This window comes from Heptranchias perlo, chromosome 29 (assembly GCF_035084215.1).
Source record: "Heptranchias perlo isolate sHepPer1 chromosome 29, sHepPer1.hap1, whole genome shotgun sequence".
Classification (NCBI taxonomy): Eukaryota; Metazoa; Chordata; class Chondrichthyes; order Hexanchiformes; family Hexanchidae; genus Heptranchias; species Heptranchias perlo.
In genome coordinates this window covers 37387097-37403110 of record NC_090353.1, presented here as the reverse complement: position 1 = coordinate 37403110, position 16014 = coordinate 37387097, and the positions used below count along the sequence as shown (strand labels likewise).

The 16014-nt window shown below is 51.6% G+C and overlaps 1 protein-coding gene across 1 annotated transcript in view; it reads left to right on the top strand.

Moving 5' to 3' along the window:
• LOC137299703 (unconventional myosin-IXb-like) overlaps nucleotides 1–16014 on the top strand; it is an 84098-nt gene that overhangs the window by 55687 nt on the left and 12397 nt on the right. Inside the window, exons 10-18 of the mRNA XM_067968642.1 lie at nucleotides 3478–3650; nucleotides 5410–5523; nucleotides 8104–8143; nucleotides 9270–9392; nucleotides 10039–10119; nucleotides 10372–10482; nucleotides 11138–11260; nucleotides 14325–14474; nucleotides 14989–15155. Coding sequence (XP_067824743.1) covers nucleotides 3478–3650; nucleotides 5410–5523; nucleotides 8104–8143; nucleotides 9270–9392; nucleotides 10039–10119; nucleotides 10372–10482; nucleotides 11138–11260; nucleotides 14325–14474; nucleotides 14989–15155 — 1082 coding nt within the window. The remainder of the gene's footprint in view (nucleotides 1–3477; nucleotides 3651–5409; nucleotides 5524–8103; nucleotides 8144–9269; nucleotides 9393–10038; nucleotides 10120–10371; nucleotides 10483–11137; nucleotides 11261–14324; nucleotides 14475–14988; nucleotides 15156–16014) is intronic.

The window sequence follows — 16014 nt, the reverse complement described above, 5'->3', positions numbered from 1 at the left end:
TTAATCCCTTCCCCTATCCCCTTCCCCTATCCCCTTCCCCTATCCCCTTCCCCTATCCCCCTCCCCAATCCCCCTCCCCAATCCCCCTCCCCAATCCCCCTTCCCAATCCCCCTCCCCCTCTGTCCCCTCTCCCCCTCTCCCCCTCTCCCCTCCCCATTCCTACCACTCCTGTATTAATTGTGCTGCTCTGAAGCACTTTTCTCTGTGCGATGGATCCACTGCCGGACACAGGAAAGGTTATAAAAACGCAGTATCTGGAAAGAGAATAGACCGGGTGCAGGTCAGGGCGGGTGCAGGTCAGGGCGGGTGCTGGTCAGGGCGGGTGCTGGTCAGGGCGGGTGCTGGTCAGGGCGGGTGCTGGTCAGGGCGGGTGCCCTTTGTGGGGTGTATTTTGCTAGTATTTGAATGGTTTAGTACCAACTCCCTGGCACTGGGCACCTCTTGGGGCACTCCACCTGCTGGCAGGTAGCAGTTCTCCAGTATTGCCATTTATTTACTTTTTCATTCATTCATCGCTGGCAAGGCTGGCATTTATTGCCCATCCCCAGTTGCCCTGAGAAGGTGGTGATGGGCCTTCTAGAACCATTGGTAGCTGTTTTGATATGTCAGGTTGATAACACGAGTGAGAACCAGGCTGAATATAGAAACTTCAGAGAGGAAGTGAAAAAGGAAATGAGAGGGGCAAAGAGAGAGTATGAGAATAGACTGGCCGCAAACATAAAAGAGAATCCAGAAGTCTTCTACAGGCATGTAAACAGTAAATGGGTAGTAAGAGGAGGGGTGGGGCCAATTAGGGACCATAAAGGAGATCTACTCATGGAGGCAGAGGGCATGGCTGAGGTACTAAATGAGGACTTTGCATCTGTCTTTACCAAGGAAGAAGATGCTGCCAGAGTCTCAGTAAAGGAAGATGTAGTTGAGATACTGGATGGGCTAAAAATTGATAAAGAGGAGGTACTAGAAAGGTTAGCTGTACTTAAAGTAGATAAATCACCCGGTCCGGATGGGATACATCCTAAGTTTCTGAGGGAAGTACGGGTGGAAATTGCGGAGATACTGGCCATAATCTTCCAAACGTCTGTAGATATGGGGGTGGTGCCAGAGGACTGGAGAATTGCAAATATTACACCTTTGTTCAAAAAAGGGTGTAAGGATAAACCCAGCAACGACAGGCCAGTCAGTTTAATCTCAGTGTGGGGAAACTTTTAGAAACAATAATCCGGGACAGAATTAACTGTCACTTGGACGAGTGTGGATTGATTAGGGAAAGCCAGCACGGATTTGTTAAAAGCAAATCGTGTTTAACTAACCTGATAGAATTTTTTGATGAGGTAACAGAGAGGGTAGATGAGGGCAATGCAGTTGATGTGGTGTATATGGACTTTCAAAAGGCGTTTGATAAAGTGCTGCACGGTAGGCTTATCATCAAGATTAGTGCCCATGGAATAAAGGGGGCAGTAGCAACATGGATACAGAATTGGCTAAGGGACAGGAAACAGAGTAGTGATGAACGGTTGTTTTTTGGACTGGAGGGAGGTGTACAGTGGTGTTCCCCAGGGGTCAGTGCTGGGACCACTGCTTTTCTTGATATATATTAATGACTTGGACTTGGGTGTACAGGGCACAATTTCCAAATTTGCAGATGACACAAAACTTGGAAGGGTAGTAAACAGTGAGGAGGATAGTGATAGACTTCAAGAGGATATAGACAGGCTGGTGGAATGGGCGGACACGTGGCAGATGAAATTTAACGCAGAAAAATGCGAAGTGATACATTTTAGTAGGAAGAATGAGGAGAGGCAATATAAACTAGAGGGCACAACTTTAAAAGGGGTTCAGGAACAGAGAGATCTGGGGGTATATGTACACAAATCATTGAAGGTGGCAGGGCAGGTTGAGAAAGCGGTTAAAAAAGCATACGGGATCCTGGGCTTTATAAATAGAGGCACAGAGTAGAAAAGCAAGGAAGCCATGGTGAACCTTTATAAAACACTGGTTCGGCCACAACTGGAGTATTGTGTCCAGTTCTGGGCACCGCACTTTAGGAAAGATGTGAAGGCCTTAGAGAGGGTGCAGAAAAGATTTACTAGAATGATTCCAGGGATGAGGGGCTTTAGTTACGTGGATAGACTGGAGAAGCTGGGATTGTTCTCTTGGAACACAGGCGGTTGCGAGGAGATTTTATAGATATTCAAAATCATGAAGGGTCTAGACAGAGTAGATAGAGAGAAACTGTTCCCATTGGTGAAAGGGTCAAGGCCAGAGGACACGGATTTAAGGTGATTGGCAAAAGAACCTAAGGTGACATGAGGAAAAACTTTTTTACACAGCGAGTGGTTATGATCTGGAATGCACTGCCCGAGGGGGTGGTGGAGGCAGATTCAATCATGGCCTTCAAAAGGGAACTGGATAAGTACTTGAAAGGAAAAAATTTGCAGGGCTACAGCGGGGGAGGGGGACTAGCTAGATTGCTCGTGCATAGAGCCGGCACGGACTCGATGGGCCGAATGGCAGTTAAGAGTCAGCTGTACGTGGTGCGGGGACTCGAGTCGCATATAGGCCCAGGCTGGGTATGGAAGGCAGGTTTCCTTCCCGAAAGGACATCAGTGAACTAGTTGGGTTTTTACGACAATCCGACAGCTTCCCGGTCACTTTTACTGAGACCAGATTTTTATTTCCAGATTTTTAAACTGAATTCAAACTCTCAAACTGCCCATGGTGGGATTTGAACTCACGATCTCTGGATTACTAGTCCAGTAACAGAACCAGTACAGGACTGTTCCCCAGATTCCACGGGTCTCTGAGTGATCCCAGTCTATAGACCACAGCGGGATTATTCACCTATGAACCCTGTGCTTTGGGGGAGGGGTTAGTTCAGTTTCGGAGCAGTAAAACGACCGATGTGTTTGTTGCTTTATTACAATTTACACACCTGCGTCAAAAAACATTCATGAATTCAAATCAAATATGGCTTCTCTCATACGGACATACAAATTTAGAGCAGGAGTAGGCCATTCGGCCCCTCGAGCCTGCTCTGCCATTTGATAAGACCACGACTGATCTGATTGCGACCTCAACCCTACTTTCCCGTCTACCTACTATAACCTTTGACTCCCTTGTTAATCAGGAATCTATCTAACTCAGCCTTAAAAATACTCAATGACCCGGCCTCCACCGCTCTCTGGGGAAGGGAGTTCCACAGACTCACCACCCTCTGAGAGAAAAAATTTCTCCTCATCTCCGTCTTAAATGGGAGACCCCTTATTTTTAAACTGTGGTCCCCAAGTTCTAATCTCTCCCACAAGGGGAAACATCCTCTCAGCATCTACCCCTTCTAGTCCCCTCAGGATCTTATTTGTTTCAATAAGATCACCTCTCATTCTTCTAAACTCCAGTCTACACAGGCCCAACTTGTCCGACCTCTCATGCCTCTGCTCTTCAACTCGAAGGGCACAGAGTGAGTCCACATGTTTGAGGCAGAAGAAGTGAATCGAGGGATTAATAAGATCATTTGTCTGATGTTCAGCCTGCGCCCGTTTCCCCGTCTGTTTTACAGCCGGTCTGTACTCGATTTATCTTTTGAAACCACTTGTGAAGATTTCAATTTTGAGGCATTTGAAGACACCTTTGCTCATTACAACAGTAAGAAGTAAGTGAGAGGGAACTCCTCTCCAGCGGAGATTATCAGCTTCCTCACCCTGTGCGTTATTACTGCATCTTCAGGCATGCTCAGTACAGACATCAAGCTGTCCTTAGATCATCCAGTCCAGCCAATTGGAGATAAACATCTTCTGGATCCAAACTTAGAATTCCAATGGCCCAAAACACTTCCCATCCACTTTGGGTGTATACTTTCTCTCTGTCCACCCTGTCGAATCCTTTTAACAGTTTAAACACCTCAATTAGATCACCCCTCAATCTTCGAAACACAAATGAATATGAACCTGGTTTGTGCAGCCTGTCCTCATAATTTAACCCTTTCAGCCCCGGTATCATTCTGGTGAATCTGCGCTGCGCCCCCTCCAAGGCCAATATATCCTTCCTGAGGTGCAGTGCCCAGAACTGAATGCAGTCTCTCCAGATAGGGGTCTGACCAAGGCTCAGTACAACTGAAGCATCACTCCCATCCCCCCTCCTTTGTATTCCAGCCTCCTCGAGATAAAGGCCAACAGCCCATTAACCTTCTTGATCACTTTTTGTTCCTGGTCTGATAGAATTCTGGGTTTGGATTGTGTTTCTTTGCAACCTTCCACCTTCTCCCAGATACAAACCCCACACAGGTGAGATTGGCGGAGAGTGACCATGTGGGAGTTATGTTTGGCACGCTGCCTGGCGGTCTGTTGTCCCTTTCCCAAGAGGCTTTCCGCCTTTTCCCGGAGAACTCGAGTCCGTTCATTTTCAATAGTCTTCAGCTTGACGCCTCTTGAGGATCCGAGTAGGATGGGGCTGTAGGACCCCGGGGGGGGGAGGGGGGTGGGGGGAGGTGTAGGTTGCGGGGGCGGGGATGAGGGCGATGTCTGTCTGAGAGGTTCTGTTAACAGCATTGCTGTCTCACCCCTCGGGGCGCGGAGATGGAATGTCACAAGTTTTGATTGTTTTTTTTGCCCGTGTGCCTCCATGGAACCAAGGAGCCGAGGTAAGTAATGATGGAAATGGAATGCATGGGGGCATGAAGCATGGAAGAGGATGTGTTGGACAAGGAGCAGGGCTGCCGCCAGGCAGACCCCCCTCCAAATACCAGCTCATGGTCAAAAGTTTTCCATTTTAATGCTTAAACTTCTTACAGAGACTAATGTTGAATGAAAGTCATTTTCATTAATAGATTAACCTAGAACGTGGCTTTTGTTTTGAATTTGTTCTTGAGCTGTGCCTATCCCCTAAGGGCATTAAAATTCAACCACACAGGTGTGGGAGTGGAGTCACGTGTAGGCCCAGACTGGGTAAGAATGGCAGGTTCCCTTCCCTTCCCCAAAGGGCATTTGCGACCCAGCTGGGTTTTGATACCAATCCCACAGTTGCCACGGGCATTTTTCCCGCAAATTACCAGACTTGTTGACTTCAGCCTCACAACTTGCCACGGTGGGATTTGAACTCATGACCTCTCGTTCGCTCGCCCAGTCCCGGAACCGTGACTGCTCGGTTTGCTCAATTTGCTGGGTTTGGGGTAACGCCGCGGGGCTGCAGGAATATTGTTAACTGCACGTAGCTCACTTACAATCTGCTGAGACTCTGAATATAAATGGGCGTCAGATCACGAGTCTACGGCCTGCCGGGTAGCCTTGTTGCCATGGTGACAGCCCCGCTGATCACTTTTGTGCCCTTTTTGGTGATTGGTTCCCCCTCTAAACCTCTTCTTTATCTCCGTTCTCTCTCCCTTTTCCGTTTCTGTTCCGGGATTCGCCGTCTAGTGATTTGCATGCCCAGGTGATGAGGAGCATTCTGGGATGGGGTCAGTACAGCAATGACCCACAGGCCCTCCTCAAATCGCTGAAACGTCTCGAGAGACCCCACAGCCACTTCCTGTGAGTTTCCTTTGAGCTGTGTTCCCTCCGGCTGCCCCACTGCCTTTTCTTTAGATCAGACTGTGTTGTTCCTGTTTATTTTTCTGGGTGTAAAGATAATCCAATCACCTCCGGTGTACGTCCCTCCGATGTGCGAGACTTTCAGAAATTTGATAGGGGTCCCACACCCGAATAAAATAAACCCACAGGTAATCACTGGAAATATCCCCTGACTGGTGGAGATCACCTCCTTTACATCAACTCTGCAAAAGGAATTGAAAGTGTAAAGTGGGGGATGAGTGGGAAGGGAGGGGGGGGTGAATGGGAGACCGGGAAGGGGGGAGGGGGGGTGAATGGGAGACCGGGAAGGGGGGAGGGGGGGTGAATGGGAGACCGGGAAGGGGGGAGGGGGGGTGAATGGGAGACCGGGAAGGGGGGAGGTGTGAATGGGAGACCGGGAGGGGAGGGGGGGCGAATGGGAGACCGGGAGGGGGGGAGGTGTGAATGGGAGACCGGGAAGGGGGGAGGGGTGAATGGGAGACCGGGAAGGGGGGAGGGGTGAATGGGAGACCGGGAAGGGGGGAGGTGTGAATGGGAGACCGGGAAGGGGGGGGGCGAATGGGAGACCGGGAAGGGAGGGGGGGCGAATGGGAGACCGGGAGGGGAGGGGGGGCGAATGGGAGACCGGGAGGGGAGGGGGGGCGAATGGGAGACCGGGAGGGGAGGGGGGGCGAATGGGAGACCGGGAGGGGAGGGGGGGCGAATGGGAGACCGGGAGGGGAGGGGGGGCGAATGGGAGACCGGGAGGGGAGGGGGGGCGAATGGGAGACCGGGAGGGGAGGGGGGGCGAATGGGAGACCGGGAGGGGAGGGGGGGCGAATGGGAGACCGGGAGGGGAGGGGGGGCGAATGGGAGACCGGGAGGGGAGGGGGGGCGAATGGGAGACCGGGAGGGGAGGGGGGGCGAATGGGAGACCGGGAGGGGAGGGGGGGCGAATGGGAGACCGGGAGGGGAGGGGGGGCGAATGGGAGACCGGGAGGGGAGGGGGGGCGAATGGGAGACCGGGAGGGGAGGGGGGGCGAATGGGAGACCGGGAGGGGAGGGGGGGCGAATGGGAGACCGGGAGGGGAGGGGGGGCGAATGGGAGACCGGGAGGGGAGGGGGGGCGAATGGGAGACCGGGAGGGGAGGGGGGGCGAATGGGAGACCGGGAGGGGAGGGGGGGCGAATGGGAGACCGGGAGGGGAGGGGGGGCGAATGGGAGACCGGGAGGGGAGGGGGGGCGAATGGGAGACCGGGAGGGGAGGGGGGGCGAATGGGAGACCGGGAGGGGAGGGGGGGCGAATGGGAGACCGGGAGGGGAGGGGGGGCGAATGGGAGACCGGGAGGGGAGGGGGGGCGAATGGGAGACCGGGAGGGGAGGGGGGGCGAATGGGAGACCGGGAGGGGAGGGGGGGCGAATGGGAGACCGGGAGGGGAGGGGGGGCGAATGGGAGACCGGGAGGGGAGGGGGGGCGAATGGGAGACCGGGAGGGGAGGGGGGGCGAATGGGAGACCGGGAGGGGAGGGGGGGCGAATGGGAGACCGGGAGGGGAGGGGGGGCGAATGGGAGACCGGGAGGGGAGGGGGGGCGAATGGGAGACCGGGAGGGGAGGGGGGGCGAATGGGAGACCGGGAGGGGAGGGGGGGCGAATGGGAGACCGGGAGGGGAGGGGGGGCGAATGGGAGACCGGGAGGGGAGGGGGGGCGAATGGGAGACCGGGAGGGGAGGGGGGGCGAATGGGAGACCGGGAGGGGAGGGGGGGCGAATGGGAGACCGGGAGGGGAGGGGGGGCGAATGAATGGGAATCCTCCTGTTTGATGAATCGAGTGCCCTTGCACTCTGAATTTGAGTTTACTCCCCTTTTGCCGTGAGTGGTGAGAAGGTCCAAGGGCAGAGACCTCAGCGAGTGACATATCGACACCCAGAAGAAGGAGAACAGCAATAACCGTCTAAAGAAAAAGTGGAAAGTCAGTGGTGGAGTTTCTCTGCGAGAGTGCATGGATTACTGAACAGTTATTGAAAGTTAACGGCCTCTATCCTCAGAGTGTTGTTTGGAAATGGGTTCGGCCAAAGTTGGTACCAGATCTCGGCAATTGCTGCTCAGAATCCCAGTGCTCGCACGTGTTCAATTCTAAAGTGGTTCTTTGACCCCCGACCCCTGGTATGTGGGGTTGGTAAAAGTTGGGTTTATTTCCAATCCAATATGGTGGTCAGAAACCAGCTGCCTGCCAACAGCACCGAGGCTTGGGAAGGAGCAGCTCTCCCGATTGGAGGGAGGGCCTGACGAACGCTGGGAAGTTGTGTCAGTCCCATCTCGCCGTCTTCAGGAGACCCGGTGCTCGGTTTGAAGTGATAATTATTCAGCCAATCCTTGCACTCTCGGAACTGGCCATTTCAGCTATTCAGCAACCCGCTTCCTGCCCATTCGTGCCTTGCATTGTGGGCCAGCCAAACTCTTCAGCCTTGCTCTGACTCATGCTGCTCGCTGATTGGACTAACCCTCTCTCTCGCAAAAATTATTTTAAAAAAAACAAAAAAACCACTTTGATATCTCAACAGGAAAAATAAAGGTTTGAAACCAAAGCTGGTCGTTCCCAAGGTAAATGTCCTTTTTTGAATAAATGTTTAACCTTTTTGAACTTTGCTGTTCGACATTAAAGTTAGAATAATGAGCATTAAAAACCTCAAGATGTGGTCATGGGGCATCTCATGAACCAGCCGTTCTCCTTGGATGTGTAGATGTGAAGCCCGAGATTAGTTGTCCCTGAGACCCCCAATTATTCTCTTGTGTTAACTTCTAAAGGCCAAGCTAATGGTTGGTGATATTAATGGTTGAACATTTAATGATTGATATTATAATAGTCAGTGCTGGCCGTTCCCCACACAGTGTCAAATACAAACTAGTGTCACTGCTTAGTGTCCATGTGAGCAGATCCATGGCAAATTTGCCCCATGAGGATCAGGCAAGTGGCAAGAGGGGTTGAGGGGGTCGCAGGTATGTTTCCAGATAAGGACCCCTCCCCAACGCCCTGGTCTAGGGGTTCTTAATTCCACACTATTGTAGGGGCTGAGCCCAGCTGTGAGACACCTCCTCCTCCTTCCCCCACTTCCCTCCCTCCCATTCCCCCTCCCCATCTCTCTTCCGCCCGCCCCCCCCAGTTCTGATCCAAAAGCTCGGTCTCCAGCACAGTGCCAGGTCTCCTGGTCTGAAGGATCTACGCTCCTGGCACACCCTGGTGGTGGGTGATGGAGGTATCAGAGGAGGTGGAATAGCTGGTACCAGACGTGTAAGGAAACGGGACTTGATTCAGTTCGACCCAATTGTTTACAATTTATCGGTTCTAGGGATGTGGCTGATGCCAACGTTTATCCCTCGATCCCCTGAAGTTTGAAGAGTCAACCACAGAGTGTGGATTGGAGTCCCGTGTGAGCCCACACCGGGTCAGGGCGGCAGGTTCATTTCCCCACTTGGGTTCCCAACGGCAACTTTTGTGGTCACTGACTATCAAATTTATTGAATTTAATTTTACAACTCGTCCTGGTGGGATTTCAACTTGTGACCAATAGGATTCTGGACCAGTACTGTAACCGCAGTGTGATGGGGGGAGGGGTGCTGAACCCCAATGATGTTATTGCGAATATCTGCTAAATGCTCAGCGTGTTCTGTGTTAATAAACCAAACTCCTGCCAATTCCTCTCTCTCCCCAATCTACATCCTCCTCCAGAACCTCATTGACTCGGATTCCTTAAAGTACATTGTGAGAATGACACTCTACGATCGTACCACCAAATCTCTGCTTCACTTACACAAGAAGAAGAAACCGCCCAGTATCAGCGCACAGTTCCAGGCGAGTATTTAACCCGTGCTGTACCTGCCCTGGGAGTGTTTGATGGGACATTGTAGAGGGAGCTTTACTCTGTATCTCACCCGTGCTGTACCTGCCCTGGGAGTGTTTGATGGGACAGTGTGGAGGGAGCTTTACTCTGTATCTAACCCGTGCTGTACCTGCCCTGGGAGTGTTTGATGGGACAGTGTCGAGGGAGCTTTACTCTGAATCTAACCCGTGCTGTACCTGCCCTGGGAGTGTTTGATGGGACATTGTAGAGGGAGCTTTACTCTGTATCTAACCCGTGCTGTACCTGCCCTGGGAGTGTTTGATGGGACAGTGTAGAGGGAGCTTTACTCTGTATCTAACCCGTGCTGTACCTGCCCTGGGAGTGTTTGATGGGACATTGTAGAGGGAGCTTTACTCTGAATCTAACCCGTGCTGTATCTGTCCTGGGAGCGTTTGATGGGACAGTGTAGAGGGAGCTTTACTCTGAATCGAACCCGTGCTGTACCTGCCCTGGGAGCATTTGATGGGACAGTGTAGAGGGAGCTTTACTCTGAATCTAACCTGTGCTGGGGAACTGAACCCAGTGAGAATCAGATCCTTCAAACAGGGAAAATAAATGATCCCAGCTTGTTTACATCGATTCTGATTTATTTTCCAGGCCTCTCTGAATAAACTAATGGAGACCCTGGGAAAAGCTGAGCCTTTCTTCATTCGATGTATCCGTTCAAATGATAAAAAGGTGAGGAACATTCTTGAGACTGGGTCAGCGGTTCGGGATTGAAGAAACCATTGTGGTTCCATTTAGTGTGGGCCTGTCGGATGCTCTGACCGTCTCTGAACCTGCTGGATGTCAGTGAATGATTTGAGCCTCCTCAGTGGGCAAAGTGTCTGTCTGGGGGGTGTGTGTATGTGTGTGTCTGTCTGGTGCCTGTTTGATAAATGCCCGCCTGGTGTCGTTCCATCTGGTAACCGTCTCTCTGTCTCTCTCCAGTTGGAGCTCTGCTTTGATGATGAGCTCGTGCTGCAGCAGCTGAAATACACGGGAATGCTCGAGACCGTCCGAATCCGGCGATCTGGGTACAGCGCCAAGTACACGTTCCAGGTGATGGGGGCAACGGAAAGGGGGCCAGGGCAAAAGGCGGGGGGAAAGGGGGCAAAGTCATCACAGAGAAGTGGTTTAGACTCGGTCCAGGTAGTCTGCATGTCATGTGCCTGCTCCTTCCTCCGTACCCCAGTGAGAGTCAGTGCCCGTGGAACCCGTACCCCAGTGAGAGTCAGTGCCCGTGGAACCTGTACCCCAGTGAGAGTCAGTGCCCGTGGAACCCGTACCCCAGTGAGAGTCAGTGCCCGTGGAACCCGTACCCCAGTGAGAGTCAGTGCCCGTGGAACCCGTACCCCAGTGAGAGTCAGTGCCCGTGGAACCCGTACCCCAGTGAGAGTCAGTGCCCGTGGAACCCGTACCCCAGTGAGAGTCAGTGCCCGTGGAACCCGTACCCCAGTGAGAGTCAGTGCCCGTGGAACCCGTACCCCAGTGAGAGTCAGTGCCCGTGGAACCCGTACCCCAGTGAGAGTCAGTGCCCGTGGAACCCGTACCCCAGTGAGAGTCAGTGTCCGTGGAACCCGTACCCCAGGGAGAGTCAGTGCCTGTGGAACCCGTACCCCAGTGAGAGTCAGTGTCCCTGAACAGCTTTGCCCTCAGTAACAGTACAGTGTGATGTTAACCTCAGTCCCTCACTTCTAACCCTTTTCTGTTTAAGGAATTCATGGATCAGTTCCAGGTTTTGTTGCCCAAGAATGCTGAGCCAGTGCAGGAAGCGATCGCGGCCTTGTTCAACAGGCTGAAATTGAACAGGGACAACTGCCAGATTGGAAAAACCAAGGTAAGATCAGACAGCCAGGCCTCGACTGCCAGTTTATTGGCAGCAGGTTCTGGAGGAGAGGCAGGCGGTGAGATGTGATGCACAAACATCAGTCATGGTTGCTCGTGTATTTTACCAGGTTCGAGCTGATATCAGAATGTTGCAGTAGCTGTTTGTGTCACTAGGGGTCCCCAGTGTAGGGATATAGGAACAGGAGGAGGCCATTCAGCCCCTCGAGCCTGTTCCGCCATTCAATTAGATCATGGCTGATCTGTACCTTAACTCCATCCACCTGCCTTGGCTCCATATCCATTAATCCCCTGACCCAACAAAAATCCATCAATCTCAGTTTTGAAATTTTCAATTGACCCCCAGCCTCAACAGCTTTTTTGGGGGAGAGAGTTCCAGATTTACGCTCCCCTTTGTGTGAAGAAATGCTTCCTGACATCACCCCTGAACGACCTAGCTGTAAATTTAAGATTATTCCTCCTTGTTCTGGACTCTCCCACCAGAGGAAATAGTTTCTCTCTATCTCCCTCTCTATCGGTGTCAGCCATGGCTCAGTGGGCAGCACTCTCTCACCTCTGAGTCAGAAGGTTGTGGGTTCAAGTCCCACTCCAGAGACTTGAGCACAAAATCTAGGCTGACTCTCCCAGTGCAGTACTGAGGGAGCGCTGCACTGTCGGAGGTGCCGTCTTTCAGATGAGATGTTAAACCGAGGTCCTGTCTGCCCTCTCAGGTGGACGTAAAAGATCCCACGGCCACTATTTCAAAGAAGAGCAGGGGAGTTCTCTCCGGTGTCCTGGCCAATATTTATTCCTCAACCAACATCACTAAAAACTTAGCAAATTGCTGTTTGTGTTTGCTGCAATTCCTACTTTACACCAGTGGCTGCACTTCAAAAAATACTTCATTGGCTGTGAGGCACTTTGGGACGTTCTGAAGTTGTGAAAGGCTCTATAGAAATGCAAGTCTGTCTTTCTTTTTATTCTATCAAATCCTTTAATTATCTTAAACACCTCGATTAGATCACCCCTCAACCTCCTATACTCGAGGGAATACAAGCCCAGTCTATGCAACCTGTCCTTATAATTTAACCCTTTAAACCCCGGTATCATTCTGGTGAATCTGCACCCCCTCCAAGGCCAATAAATCCTTCCTGAGGGGCGGGGCCCAGAACTGAACCCAGTCTCCAGACGGGGTCCAACCAGAGCTTAAAAACAATAACATAATATTCACCCCTTTGTATTCCAGCCCTCTTAAGATAAAAGCCAACATTCCATTAGCCTTTTAAGTTATTTTTTGTGTCTGTCCAGTAACTTTTAGTGATTTCTGTTCTTGGACCCCTAAATCTCTCTGCTCATCCACAGTTCCCACCTTCTCACCATTTAGAAAATACCCTGATTGATCTTTCTTAGGTCCAAAGTGGATGACCTCACACTTTCCCACATTGTGAGTCACAGTTTCTCTCCCACTCACTCAATCTCTCAATGTCTCTTTGCAACTTTCTGCTCCCATCTACACTATTTACTGAGTCGCCTCACTTAATGTTGTCACATCCTGCCAATTTGAGTACATTCCCATTATCCCTGCTCTCTGGAACATAAGAAATAGGAGCAGGAATAGGCCACCCGGCCCCTCGAGCCTGCTCTGACGTTCAATAAAATCATGGCTGATCTTCGACCTCAGTCCCACTTTCCTGCCTGATCCCCATTATCCCTTGATTCCCCTAGAGTCCAAAAGCTGTCTCCCACCTCCAAACCAATTCTCTGTCCAAGCCAATAGGTTGCCTCTAATGCTCCATCTAGTGATTAAAAAGGATACTGGAGCGTTTCAATTTACTCAGCGGGTCCTACTGCATCTACATTAATACTAAATGCAAAGACCTTGGCTTTGTAAAGTTTTCCATCCCAGAAGAGGAGAGACTGCAGTAATCCTGCAGAAAAACTCCCGAAGGCTGAGTGGGGAAGTGGACTGCATGGTCTGATAGTGAGGCAAATGGCAAAGGATGCCCCAGAGTTTGTTCCCCAGTCTACACTGAGGTGGGGCCTGGGTCAGTTCTATTCGCTCTGCAATTGCACAGGATCTAGGTCTGGGAAAGGGGGAAATCAGCCAGCATTCCTGCTCCTGATTATTGTGCAGTGACCTCTTTTTTATTCATTCCTGGGATGTGGGCGTCGCTGGCGAGGCCGGCATTTATTGCCCATCCCTAGTTGCCCCTTGAGAAGGTGGTGGTGAGCCGCCTTCTTGAACCGCTGCAGTCCGTGTGGTGACGGTTTTCCCACAGTGCTGTTAGGAAGGGAGTTCCAGGATTTTGACCCAGCGACGATGAAGGAACGGCGATATATTTCCAAGTCGGGATGGTGTGTGACTTGGAGGGGAACGTGCAGGTGGTGTTGTTCCCATGTGCCTGCTGCCCTTGTCCTTCCAGGTGGTAGAGGTTGCGGGTTTGGGAAGTGCTGTCGAAGAAGCCTTGGCGAGTTGCTGCAGTGCATCCTGTGGATGGTACACACTGCAGCCACAGTGCGCCGGTGGTGAAGGGAGTGAATGTTTAGGGTGGTGGATGGGGTGCCAATCAAGCGGGCTGCTTTGTCCTGGATGGTGTCGAGCTTCTTGAGTGTTGGAGCTGCACTCATCCAGGCAAGTGGAGAGTATTCCATCACACTCCTGACTTGTGCCTTGTAGATGGTGGAAAGGCTTTGGGGATTAAGGAGGTGAGTCACTCACCGCAGAATACCCAGCCTCTGACCTGCTCTTGTAGCCACGGCATTTATGTGGCTGGTCCAATTGGAGATGCAGTGTGTGGCCATTCAGGCGAGGACAGAATCGGACTTGTGCACCATCCTCCTGGGTTTAACGGCCTCCAACACTCTGACTGTGAAGAACGGGCAGAGACAGCGGAATCGGTCTGACACCTGGTGGAGTTCCATCTCCACAACAAACCAGGATAGGATTGGGGGGATAATCTCAATATCACCCAACTCCTTCAGAGCAGACTGGGGCCCAACCTAACCGTGGCCCTTTTCATTGATTGACGTTGCTGTAATTTGTTCTTTTGTCTGTCCTCCCCGGCCCCCCCAAACAGGTTTTTATGAAGGAAACAGAACGACAGAAACTTCAGGATATTTTGCACAAGGAGGTGATGCGTAAAATCCTTCTCCTGCAAACCTGGTTCCGGGCGATTCAGGAAAGGAGACGGTTCCTGAAGATGAAGCAAGCGGCGATCACCATCCAGGTACGGCTGGCTCAACGCAGCTTAAACACTTTGTTAAACACTTAAAGGCAGTCGGCTTGAGGTGTCACAATCTTATTCAAAGTCTGGGTAACGGCAGTTACTGCAATCCAAACATAAACCACTGTGTGAAGATTTAAAACATTTCGAGGGTCACTCACTGTGTAACTGTACAGTCACTGTTTATTTAGGGTGAGGATCACTCACTGTGTAACTGTACAGAGTCCCTGTTTATTCAGGGTAAGGGTCACTCACTGTGTAACTGTGCAGAGTCACTGTTTATTTAGGGTGAGGATCACTCACTGTGTAACTGTACAGAGTCACTGTTTATTCAGGGTGAGGGTCACTCACTGTGTAACTGTGCAGAGTCAGTGTTTATTCAGGGTAAGGATCACTCACTGTGTAACTGTACAGAGTCACTCTTTATTCAGGGTGAGGGTCACTCACTGTGTAACTGTACAGAGTCACTCTTTATTCAGGGTGAGGGTCACTCACTGCGACTGATCTCTTTCTGCAGGCGTATTGCCGCTCATACCTGGTGAGGTTGGCCTTGCAGAGGAACAACGCTGCGAGTATAATCCAGCTGGTGTGGCGGGGCCACGTCCAAAAGCGAGCCTATCAGAAGCAGATCCGCGGGATCTTGCTGTGCCAGGCGGCCAGTCGTGGATATCTTGCACGGAAAAGGTAACTGTCAGTACAGCTTTAATAAAACCGTCCAGCTCGTCAGGATGCTCCAGAATCAAATGATTAGCTGTTGTGGTGTTAACCCTTTAACCTCCACTGGCTTCCAATTCCTCCACCTCCCTGTATTGAATTCAAAATCCTCGTCTTCGTTTATTAATCACCCCCCCTTTCCCTCCTCCTCAGTCTCATAGGAACAGGAGGAGGCCATTCAGCCCCTCGAGCCTGTTCCGCCACTCAATTAGATCATGGCTGATCTGTATCTTAACTCCATTTACCCGCTGTGGTTCTGTAACCCTTAATCCCCTCACCCAACAAAAATCGATCAATCTCAGTTTTGACATTTTCAATTGACCCCCAGCCTCAACAGCTTTTTGGGGGAGAGAGTTCCAGATTTCCACTCCCCTTTGTGTGAAGAAGTGCTTCCTGACATCACCCCTGAACGGCCTAGCTCTAATTTTAAGATTATTCCCCACCAGAGGAAATAGTTTCTCTCCGTCCACCCTGTCAAATGCTTCCTGCCTCTGCAGCCTCCTCCCCGTCCCCTCCTCACTCCACCCCACCTTCGTGGGCACACCCTCCAACTGTCTTGGGCCCCACACTCTGGAATTCCAGCCCTACACCTCTCCCCTCTCCACTCCTTCAATACCCACCTCCTTGACCGTGACTCTGGTTACCTCCCCCAGAGTTTCTCCTGTCCAGTTTTGTCTCTGGGAAGCTCTTGTGTTGGGTCCCTGTGTAAATCAAGCTGTTGTTAACCGATTCAGTTGATGCACTAACTTATTGGTCACCCTTTAACCTTCACTGGCTTCCAATTCCCTGGGGTGAGGTAAGAGTGACTGCCCTTGAAATAAAGGCAGTA